At 42.8% G+C, this 12,532-nt stretch overlaps 1 protein-coding gene across 2 annotated transcripts in view; it reads right to left on the bottom strand.

Moving 5' to 3' along the window:
* The window catches only part of SYN3 (synapsin III), a 203,671-nt gene that overhangs the window by 36,084 nt on the left and 155,055 nt on the right, over nt 1-12,532 (bottom strand). For both annotated transcript variants that reach the window (XM_027680377.1, XM_027680378.1), the window contains exon 8: nt 523-585. In XM_027680377.1, the coding sequence (XP_027536178.1) occupies nt 523-585 (63 nt within the window). The remainder of the gene's footprint in view (nt 1-522; nt 586-12,532) is intronic.

Genomic DNA, 12,532 nt, shown 5'->3' with positions numbered 1-12,532 from the left:
CTATTTTTCAGGATTCTTTGGCAGGCAACCAGCCACTCTGCTTTGTAAGGTCTTGTTCTTCCTTGCAAGGAGGAAAAAAAATAACTGAAGGGCTCCCGTTTCTTGAATAAGGTCATCATAATGCACTCAAGAAGCCCAGCGCCACTGCTTCTCATTGTGAGAGCTATAGGGTGTAGCTGCACATTACAGGTGCTTGAATAAACAACATTACCACTTTCAGAAGAGGATAAAATATATAATAGACAAGCCTAATGACTTCATCTGAGCCAGCTTTTCCCCCACTCTTCACAACCCCCCTTCCCACACCCCAGACAGCCTCCAACCCAATACCACGGCCTGTCTCCAAGTGCGTGACAGCAGAAAAAGGCCTTTTCTCCCACAGGAACAGCCAGTGCGACCCAGATAGGCTGTGGGGAGGTTTAACCCCTTTGCTGGTTGGCCACATGCCATGTATGATTGCAGGAAGGTTGTGCCACATATATATTCATTTCCGAAGTGATATATATTTTTTCTTTTGCTTACCTTCCCCATTCCAGCATGAGCATGTCCTAGCTTGACCACTACAGGGAAATTTGGAGTTGTGAGCTGAAAGACAAAAGAATAAGTTCTTCATTAGTTATTTCTTTCCAGCCATGGTCCTTTAAATAATTTTCTTCTATTTAGTAGCTTTTACCTCCTTCCTGGATGCTGATAGGAAAATAAAAAGGCCAAATAAAGTTTGTCTAGGTAGTAGGGCAATAAGCAAATGGCTCTTTACTGGGTCCCACATGACTGGAAATGGAAGCCAGGCAGAATTCCTCAGATATTCTGCTGTGTGATAGCAGTTTTCCCACCCTGTACATATGGATGTGTGTACTCTCATATGCCTGTAAAACACAGTCACACTTGCAAGGTTGAGTAACTGGACACTTTCAGATGCTGAAAACATCTGAATTGTGAGAAAGACATGGTTTGTTTGTTCTTTACCACACAGACTGCTTTGGCCTTAATAGTGAGTGTCCCCTTCCTGTCAGAGGGAAGGTGGGGGAGTATAAGGAGGGAGCAAACTGGGGCCAACCCTTAGGTGAAACTCACGAAGTCCATCTGTCATAAAGCCTCCTCCTCTCTTCCCTTACTTCAGGGGTGGATATAGTGAATAGAAGAAAACAAAGGAGTTAGAATCATCAATTGAAAAAAAAAAAGTCATATCTTCTCCCTGGCTTATGTGGTCTTTACACTGGGCAGGGTCCTACCACCCAAGTCACGCAAGTGCATCTTAGAGCACATGCGGGATTTTACTTGAAGAACTGCGAGTATCCTCTCTACCTTCTCTTCTCCAGTTTTATGCTCATGCAAGGATTCGCTTGGAGTGATTGGCTCAGAGCTGTGAGGCTGTATTGGTAGGAAGTGCACGTCAGGAGTAACGAGGACAGATACACTACATCTCCCTTATGTACTAGTTAGTCCATTTCTACACCTCTGCTTGGCGTCCCTGTGATGTTCATCTTGACCTGTGCTCATGCTTCTTGTGATTGAAATGCTCTTCGTTATACCATAACCAGTTATTTTTTATTGCATATTTAATTTCCTTTAAAGACGCTTTTGTCTTTACTTAAATGCCTGAAGTGATGAGATCTATTCATTAAGCAGTTAACCTGGAGATCTGGCAAAGGGAGGGAGTTGAATTTTGGCGGATAAGTGGGTCTCCTATTTATTGAAGTTTGAGAATAGGTAAACAAATTGTTCTTGTGCTAATTACCAATTGTCTGTATGGACAGGCAGGCACTACGCCCTAAAGATAGAATGGTGCTGCCGTCTCCATCTGTGGCAGATCACTATAAATAACAAAATTAGTAATGAACACTAATATGTTTTGCTATTCAGCTGCTTATATAAAAAAATGTCACAGGAGAGGGGAACAGTGAGTGCATCACGTTCTCAAGCAGCCTGTGTCACTTGTGAGGACTTTCTTCAGGCAGAAAGCTGAAGGATTGTCTTCAGACCACAGAAGGGCACACAGCTGCAATAAATCACAGTCCTGTTACAGGTAGGGACCAGCACCACTGCTTCAGAAGAAGAGGCAAGAGACTGGCCATCCTGAAGCCAAATAGTTAAGCATTTGTCCAGGCACATGAGTTTGTGCTCTATTTCCCCTTCACCTCTCTAATTTGTTGTAAGAGCCTGAAACTTAATTTGCTGCTGGCATAAATGAATCAAATGAAGGACTGCACCTGAGGCTTACTGAAGATAGTCTATGGATGGACCATGCCAGGCCTTTAATGCTGAAAGATGAAAGGTAACCTAGTAGTTAGGGCACACACCTGCTTAGGCTTTGGGAGACGTGGCTCGCTTCCCAGCTCTCTCATCCATACCCCATGCCACCTGTTTGAGCGTTTGCAAGCCCTGGCCTCTGTTCCCTGTTTGTGAGCAGAGGCAGCAGCTGTTCCTACCGCACAGGAAAAACAAACTGCATGCTGTGAGCCTGCCTGATACCCTGGCAAGGAGGCCAAAGAAGTGTGCAGCATAGATAATGGTCTATCACCAGCTCAAAGCAGACAGAGGCAGGAAGCAATGTCTCTGCTGCCCTGTTTGTGTACCCTATGTACGAGTGTTGCTGAGGGAGCCTGGCTTGGGCATGAGGCCTGGGAGTGGGAAGCATCTGTTTTCCTGTATACTTGCAAAGAAAGTTTGGGATCCAATAAACAACCCAAGTTTACTATTAGTCTGCAAAATACCACCGGCAATGACAACGTGCAGCTCAGACTTCTCCCTTTCTCTTTGCTTCTTGGAAACATGAGCTCAGCTTTCTTAGTAATGCTTGCTCTCATCCCACATAGGGGTGACCAGCTGGCACCAGAGCGTGTTGGGGTCACACACGGCATAGTGTGTGGGGCTTGGGGTGAGACACAGATACAGACTGAACATGTGATAGCCTTACGGGGAAAGCTGTGGTTTCAGAGTGGCAGAATCTGCCTCCGCCACTGAAATTCCACCAAATTTCCACATACACGAACCTGCCTTATGGAAGAATCAATGAGAGGCCATGGCACACACAGTGAGCTGCATTATATAATGAGCTTATGTAGTGACAGTGGAGTGCCCTTAGCCTGTGCTGAAGTTGTGTAATCAACAGCTCTCTATAGTTCACAGGACTAAAGCTACCAGTGTCCACAACCACCCAATAATGGAGCTGGGAAGCTCTTGCTGAAGTGGTGGAAGTGGGCTGAATTCCACTGCAGTCAATGGGGATACTTCCAGCTTTCACCAGAGTCTTGCTGGGACTCGAGTCCCGTTTTTGTTGCTAATAAGGCCAGCCAGCATACTTGGCAAGCACCTAGATGGATAAGGAAGCCGAAGGAAGGGAGAGTGTATTATACACACAACTATGACTTCACACACACACGTGGTGAGAAGTTCTGAGGGTGACCAAAGCTGTCACAAGGGCAGAACCCTGAGAAGAGTATTTACACATACTTAGTCATAAATTTCCTGTGAAAGAAGATTATTATAATCACAGGATAGCACCACATTTTAATTAAAAATCATGTTTTTTACTGAAATCATGCAAAGAAATATGTCTGTGCCTTTGTGCTTGTTTATGTGTTGTAAGGGCTCTTTTCTCCTGGAAAAATAGTGAAAAACATTTTGATGATTTTAAAATGTGCATGAACTCTTGACAGGATTGTTATAGATGATGCTTGCAGGTTTTGGGATGGAACTATAGTGCTGCAGCCAGCTCAGTGATCAGATGCAGGGTGTTAGATCATATGTGTAATTTAACCCCTGGAATTAAAATCTTATAAATGTTATCACCAGAAACCTTTGAGATGCCAAGGTTTACATATGTGTCTAGAGCTTGGTGTATGTAGAGGCCTGTTAAGAGTCAAACAGGAACTTGAATCCCGAACTAAGAAGTCGTCAAAACCATCTTTGGTAGTAGAGAAGGGAGAGTCAGAAGTTATTTCCAACCTACATTAATGGCCCAAAGCATATAATTTTAGCCCCCAATTTTAAGGGCTCTACTGTGTGTAGTGTCACTGCAAAGATCACTTGGCAGTTTACCAGTTTTGGCACTGGTGTGTAAAAGTGGGTGCTGGTATGCATACATTAGCCTTTATTTGAAAACACATGGCTGTAAACTATGACACTTTACCTTCTGAGCTTTCTTTCCAACAAGTAATGAGGTTTTCAATACTTCTTGTAAATTTGTTGGTATTTTCTCTACTTATTGCTGGTGGAGTAGTAGAACAGAGTTGTAGCTAAATTGATCTGAAGGGAGGAATCTTAGAAAGGCAATGTTCAAAGCCAGGTTGGACAAGACCTTGATCAATATGGTCTAGTGGGAGGCGTCCCTGCCCATGGCAGGGGCGGTTGTGACCAGTTGACCTTTAAGGTCCGTTCCAACCCCTTAACATTCTATGATTCTGTGAAACCTGATCTAACCCATAAACACAATGCTTTCCACTCTTTTGTTTCACTGAGGCCCTCAAGGGAGATGCTGATCTTAAGTCTGTGAATTTGTGTGCTGTCCTGTAGTCCATGAACAGTGCAGAAGGTCTCTTGATTTCCATCTGCTGTGTTTAGTTTTATGCATTAGTTCACACTATCGATCTCATCTTATGCAATGAACTTTCAGTTTCTACTATTCTTTCTTCTGCAAACCCCTTCCAATCAATGCTAAAATGAATAGTTCTGGCTACAATTACATCATGGATAATATTAGGAAGGATTTGGGGAGGTGGGAAATGAAGTCATTAAAACTTTGGTCTCTTGGCATCATATTGTATTCCAATAGCATCTAGGGTTTTGAACTGGGCCAGAAGGCCCCATAGGACAAGGTATTGTAATTTTTGCTCCACCCTTCCCCCAGAAGTAATATTATGAATTTTTCAAGCTTTTATACTCTAAACCTGATCTTTCTGTTTGTTTAGCTGCCTTTACTTGTATGATGACAAAATCTGTTCTGGGTGGGTACTTAATGAATGATGGGAATGTTGTTCATGCATTTGTGAGCTAAATGTTGAAAGTAATGTGTGTGGCACTTCCCTGTGTCAGTTAAGTTGGAGGAGCAGTGAACATATAATTTCCTGTGAAAGCAAGCAAGCTGATTCAAAGCTACAGGAAAATATTGATGTCATGACACGATGTCATTGTGTTTATGGAACTATCTTACTAAAATCCCAAGATTTGTAACATCAAATGGGAATAAACTAACACACTTGATGCAAAGTACTGTGAAGGCAGAGGCCAAAGTTTTAGGCAGCAAGCAATTTTGGGAAATGGCATAAAGAAGAGGCACGAGTGAGACTGATGATTACAAGGTTTTAGGGGAGAGAAAACATTCTAATTTGAAGTGGGTCTCAATGCTGCATTGAGAGCAATGGGAGGACAAGGAATGAGTGTAAAGCAAACTTAGATTTAAGATGCTTCAGATGGATGGGCTCTTCATTTTATTCAGCACTGGAGCTGCAGATAGCAGTGAACATAGTAACTAGATAGAGGTATTGCATAAATCAATTTGTGCTGGTAAGTGAAGTCAGCAGTGCCTTAGAGGATGAAGATCCTTCAGAGTGGTAAAAAGGTATCCTTTGATTCTATCATTGCTTTAAAAATCACAAAACAAAAGAGAAAAAAAAAGAAAACCCAACAGTAGCATGACTTAATCCCCACATCCTTGAGTAAACAAACCACAAACCAATGTTTCAGGGCTACTAACACTTGCTGTGGTTAGAATGGGTCATGGAAGTGAGTGAAAAGGGTTAAGCACAAACCAGAACATTTTGTCATTAATTCCACCTCTAATGTTACTTAACTTCTCCTTTATTTGAGACAGGATGTATTTGGGTTCCCATAGTGGAGAATAAGAGTGTGAACATTTGATATTATTCTCATTTTTTGGACCTTCAAGTGTGAAAATTATATGAACATATCCAGGCAAGCAGATGCTCAGCAAAAAAAGAACAAACCAAAAATACAGTGTATGCGTACGCACATGTGCATGTTTGTATTCACACACACATCTAGCAGTCCTGGTCAATAAATCCCCATTACTGCACCTTAAATCACAGGTAAGTTTTTTAAAGGTTGTTGCTACTGCATAGAAAAGTTCTTTAGTTTTTTAATGTGTGGTGTTCACTTAGCTGGTATTTTGCAGTGGTGCCTTTAAGGAAGCCTCTTGGCTTTCCTTGTTTGCTAGGAGAGTGAATACGTTCTCCCAACTCCTTATATTGAAAAACTGTCTAAATATATTTTATGAGATTCAGTGAAAGAGAATAAGAAACTCTTGAGTTTCCTCTTCCTCTTGACCTGAACTGTGTGCCTTTTGCTGTATTTTTCTCTACTTACAAAATTTCATTCCCCACATAAATACATTGCAAAGGAAGACATGGTGAACGCTAATTGTTAAGGGGGTGGAGAAATCTCTATGAATATTCTTTTGATAGGTTACCTTTGGAAAAACTGTAGCACCTAAGCTATGGTAAAATATATAAGAAGGAGACAGATGGGAAATAAAATGCTTTATGAATTTATGCTGAATTCTTCAAAACCATTGCTCTTCCAAGAATCCCTAAGGTTCACAAGACACAGGCCGACAGATCTCTCTTCACTTAGCAGGCTTGACTGTCCCTTTTTTTGGGAAAACTCTGAATTCTCACTGATTTCAAAAAGAGCAGCATGGGGTTTCTTTGGAGAGAAAACTTCCCTAAACTTCACAGTGGAAAACAACCTTCAGCAACAGACACTATGGGAGTAAATAGGTCTCACTGAAGCCAGTCATTGCCCTGTCACTCCTGGTCTCTAATCTCACCGTGCGCTCTGCTGGAGGTACTTTCCTGTCACCAAGGGATGAAGTGAATACAGTTCTCCCCTCAACTTTTACACAATGTTTAGCTGTGTACCCTGACTACAAAGCTGGGAGGCTCGCACATGACTCCAAGGGCTCAGCTGTGATTTCACAACCTTCTGTAGCACATTTGAGAGTGGTACACTTATGTCAGCGTAAAGTGAGAAGCAGGTCCTGGGCTTATTAGCACATTCATTGAGAAATATCTTCCTGACACAGAAATGGCTCTGAGGTTATCTTGTAAAATTCATGCTGTTGTAACTGCCAATGACCCTGCATGGACTTGGCTGGCATCACCATGTCAGATGCTGGCAGGAAGAGGGCCACAAACAATGAGCCATGGATGCTGCCTGGTACAGGGAATGGGATGCTGGAATATTTGAAGTACTCTCTGGACTCCTGAAAGCTGGCAATAGATTTCTGTCTCCTTCCTTCTTGACATTCTTCAGCACTGAAGGCTATAGAAATAGCAGCACAGAGAAGCAGGCAGTCACAGTTGGACTTCTTTGAAAGATCCATTTTATTTTTATTCTTCTTTAAAAGCACAGCTAATAATCTTGATAATGTTTCAGGAGGGACTTTGGACATAAAGAAGAATGAGCAATGTGGGAAGTGTCACCCTGCAGCTGGCATCTCAGGCTATGTCTATACTAGTAAATAGAATAATGACATAGCAAGGACAATGGCCCTGGTTTGCCTATACTGTTAAATTTTTAGATCAATCTCTGGTATATTCTGGCTCAAGATGATGAGCCTTCTCCCAAACAATTCCCAAGGACAATATGGAACCAGCATAAGTCTGCAGACATGCCTACAGGATACTCTGGAGGCTAGAAGAGTTTGATAGCACGACTGTGGTTGGATCATGCCAGAGAATGAGCCTGGAACTGTATGGTTTGCTGCTACTAATGTAGCCTTAATCTGTCTCACAGGGTTGCACAGGAGAGTAGTTCTTATCTCACATTATGCCCTATCTTTAAATGCTCTCACATTAATGTTTCATTTTGGTTGCACAGATAAATGGTCTATCACATGCAGCCATATGTCATACCATTCCCAGATGATAATTTCCACTGACTACCTTTTTCAGACTGAATTCATAGTGGGTGCTTTTTTGGCCTACAGCCAGAGATATTTACACCACATTTCTTTTGTCCACTGACCTGGAAAGTCAGGTATTATCTCACATGGGAAATGTTTGTGCTATGGGCTCAGTTTGTTCTATTTTACAGCCAGATTTTATTTTCAGCATTCTGAGCCCTTAGGCTCATGCAGGAATTCAAATACTTTGCTAATGTGGCCTGGCAGTGAGATACATGGCCCCTACTTTTTGTGCTCTGGGACATAAATGTGGGGAGTGTCTCCAAAGTCCTATTCCAGGGACTTACATCCTCTACGGGCTGGCTACACATGGAGTTGAACACTGGTAGCAGTTCTTCTGAACCCTAAATTTGTTGTGGCATATTTTTCAGGTGCCTAGAGCAGGTGGGGGGCAAGTATAAGCTCTGTTCTTCCTACATCCTCGTTGTGCTTCACAGTTTCAAGCTTCTTTCTCCAGATAAAAATCTTCTCTGTTTATCCAGACTAATTTTTGGCTCATTTCAGAGACATTGAGGACATGAAAGGCAGCCATTGTATCCTATGTTTGAATTAGCTCTGTGTCTCTTGAGATTTCTTAGGAACTTTCAAATTACATAGTTTTGGTAGGAGTCAGAAGCTGTAGGAAGGGCTGTATTGATTCACCATCTCTCCAAATCCAGCATTTGCTTGGAGAAGAAAATAAGGTCCCAAGGTGCAAATTTTATATTTTCAAAGGTTGAAGTGTCATGTTTCAATGATTCTGTGAATGAACACTAATTAAATGAGCTATAATTAACTTTTTTTTTTCTAAATCCATATTGGACATGGAATGCTTTCAAACTGCAAGAGGGAAGTTTTTCTGACATGCATTTTATTTCTCTGTGTTTCATTCTTGAGGACTGTTGAGATTTCAACTTTGAGTTAGTTAAAAACCTTGAAACCTCTCAAGAACTGAAAAATACCTTTTCCCACCTAGCCTTCAAGGGCACCCCATGGGTATTTGTCTCCCTCTTGTGGCTCATTCCATGGGATAAGATACAATCCTGCTCCACCTGTTTGCTAAAGCCACTAAAGCTTCCAATGAAGTGGAAGAAACTGTGGGTGACCTGTGCTCCTATTTGTCTGTGACCTCAGTGCTGAGAGACAACCTAGTTTGATATTAGAAGTCAAAACCAGTAGGGAAATCGAACAGGCTCCACAAAGGACACAGGCAGAGTTATTTTCAGCTGGGACTGGCTTCTGTTTACATCTTTTCCAGCTGTAAAGAGGAAGGGGCTCCTGAAGTGAAAGCATTCAGAGGAAGACAGAAGAAACCACTGTGTAAATCAGCCTTTTTCATCTCACAATCACCACCTCGGTCAGTGGCATTTTTCCCCTGCTGAGCACATACACTGATGCACCGCAGGCTGCAACAGCCAGGAATGGTGAGAAGCAGGAAGCAGAGAAATTCCTTTTGGAGTAACACACAGACCCTCTTCTTTACTTTGGGCAAGCCTGAAGTGGCAAAGGATGCTGTGGTCTCTGTGAGCCCACTCCTTCTGTTTTGTCTGGAGAGAAAGGGTTCGCCTTTTACTGGAAAAAGAGGTGGAGACTTGAGCTGATTTCATCTGTGAGGCAATATCTTCACTTCTCTGGGATGAATGAGGCAAATGTGAGTTGGTCCACACCCAGTAAAGGAAGGTATTTGTTTTTCTTCCCAGGGACAGTACTGAGACTGTTGTGGGATCCAGGTAGGATTTTGGAATGCGGGAAGGAACCCACATGGAAGTAACTGGGCATGTACCTGAAAGAAGGGCATTGGGTTCACTGAGGAGCTCGTGCTGGGCACTCTGATTGGGGGAAATACCAGGCACAGTCGAAGTCTGAAACTAGTCTGGAAAGATGGGTTTCTTTAAAGACTAGTTTCTTAAATAAAATTCTACCTCTTTTCTTCCCGTCAAACTTCATGACATGAAATTATTTTTAAAAACTAGTTGCTGAAGTCTTTTATTGTGGTCCTGGCTTTAATTCTCATGGGGATAGTGCCAGTGCCTCAGTAATGCAGCTACTGAACTTCTCTGTTGAGCTTCTGTGCTGCACAAACTGTTGCTATCAAAATACACAGACTGAAATTCAGGGGCACGGGAACACCTCTTAAACAACAACAACGATGACAACAACAACAACAACAACAACAACAACAACAAATCTTTGCACAACAAAGAAAAAAGTTTGCTCTCTCAAAGAAGCTAGATCATACCTTAATCTGTTTAGGATTACTCAGAAACTGCAAAATAAATCTCAATCTCAAATGTGAGAAACCAAATGGGCTTTCCATTTTCTCTTGTTTTTGTTTCCTAAATCCTGAAATCAAAGACAGTTTTGTATACATTTGTCCTTGTGGGCTTCTCAACTGATTGGTTTTCACCAATCAGTTGTGGGTGGGACAATGAAGAAAATACTTAAAACCTCCCATGCAGGGGTGTTTTGGCTAATTCCATGCTCGGAGAGTAGCAGGTGTCCATGCTATGTGTCTGTGCACTTTTGGACTTCAGTAGCAAGAATCTCTGATACTAGACCTTGAGGACAGAGGCCTAGTATTTCATATGCATTCTGTAGACAGCCCTAATTAGCTAAATTAGTTTGTCTGCATCATAAATGTAAAGCAGCACACACTGGATTTGTCTCTAATTGTGGCATTGCTGTGGTGATGGGTTGCAGACTTCTTTTTTATTTTAACTTTCTCATTAGTACTTAGCTTTAGGCATTTGTGAGAAACCACAGCCTCCTAAAGCTCCCACTCCTGTCCTCTTAATTTTGACTCACAAAGTTTTAATGGATGAACAGAAAGCAAAGAAAGCCTTTGGTTCTCATACCATTCAGTAAACCTCCGGCTGGCACTGGCATTGTTTGGGAACCCTTGTGGGGATGAAAGCAAACTCTGTACAGATGTGGCCTCTTCTGAGACCGCTCTTTGAGGCCTGTTGATTCTCAGAACAAAAAGCACGTGAGGAGGGTGACTGGCAGGGGATTTCCATAGAAGTTATTTTAAACTGATCCTGCACCACACAGGACTAGCGATAGTCTTTGGTGGGAGGGGTTCCCAAAAGCACAAATGCTGCTGTGACCCTTTGCATGCAGTGAATTTTTCCGTAACCTCAGTGGGACGGGAGCGAGCACATACACTCCACACAGTGGGACACTGTGTGGAGATCCTCTGGGCTGATAGGGTCATGAAGCATATCATGATGCAAGCTCACCAATTTGAAGCTGGAAAATGTAGGCCTGGATGAATGTGGTGAAAAAGCCACAAGTAGATGGCTTACGCAGGGACCATTTGGGTGTTTCTGTTCCCAGACCTTTGAAGGGAGGGAGAATGAGGTTAGCCTATGTGAATCTGGCCACTGTGTATTTTTGGACCATGGTCTCCACCTGTGAGAAGTTAATGGAGTGAAGCCATCTGGTTGGGTATCTCTGTGCCTGCTGTGAAGACATGCTTGCAAGAGCACTGACGACAAATCCTGTCCTTTCTTCCTAAACCCTCACATAGGGAGTTTATGAGGCATGATATGCGAACCCTGCCCCGTGAAAGGATTAACCAGCTCTCAGAAACTGGGAGTGGTAAATGGGATCCCTCCTGAAACAAATCCTGCTATGAGTACAACCACTGATTAAATTGAGGCTTTGGATGGTAAAACTGTAACCGGGGCAGGAAATTTGACTGCATCCATCAATCCGGCCATCTGACTTCAAGCAGCTAATGCTGTCCTGAGCTCATCACTGTGGCGGCATGGCATCGCACACGTAAGGACTGAAGCCCTGGATGCACTGAAGGCAATCGTAGTTAGCTCATTCATTTTGATGAGGCTATGGTTTCTTTTGCAATATCTGGTAAAGAATGTTTATCTCAAATTCCTCTCCTACCCTGAGGTATTTTCACCGTTTTACTGTTTGATGATGTAACTTTTAAGCAATCCTGTGAGGATGTCCTTTAATGCCCAAAGCTGAGGCTGCCTGAGAGTAGGAGTACAGCTGAGAGGCTGCAGCCAGTCACCCAGCTTATGATGCAAAGTCCCAGGGGGACATGGACCAAAGCTGCCTTGAAGTGTCCTCGCAGCAGGGAAAAGCAAGTTTTTCCAGCAATTTGGAGCAGTGCTGGGAAAGCTCAGAGAGAGGGGGAAGCTGCTGACCCCTTCCTCTCATCTCTTCCCACACATCTGTGAGGTCTCAGATGAGACCATTAAGAAAAGGCTGGGACTCTTCCCTCTAGGGTGGCACATCTCCGTGCCACACCAGCACTGGCCGAGGACCACGGGCCTCATTTGCCCTAAAGTTTCCAGGTTGCCAAGGTAATGTTAGGAGACACAAATCGCTTTTATATGTGATTTCATTCTTTTATGCCATAAGCTAATTGCTTCCTTGTACCACAATATGTTCCAGCTGTCGGTCTTTATCTGTTTCTGGGTTTCTTCTGTCACTCTGAAGCATGGGCAATTTAGAAATGGTTCCCACATTTCCTCTTTTACTTCAAAAGAAACAAGAAAACAAAAACACTCTCAGGCAAAATCTTCCTGCTCTTAACTGTATTTCTCCATGTGAGAGGCTCCAAGATCAAATTCCATAAAATATTACCTATCAAAAGGGTTACTT

The sequence above is a fragment of the Neopelma chrysocephalum genome, unplaced genomic scaffold, assembly GCF_003984885.1.
Source record: "Neopelma chrysocephalum unplaced genomic scaffold, ASM398488v2 Primary Assembly neopelma1_59, whole genome shotgun sequence".
In the NCBI taxonomy this organism is placed as follows: Eukaryota; Metazoa; Chordata; class Aves; order Passeriformes; family Pipridae; genus Neopelma; species Neopelma chrysocephalum.
The sequence above is the reverse complement of the archived record's forward strand: the minus strand, read 5'-3'. Positions and strand labels throughout refer to the sequence as shown.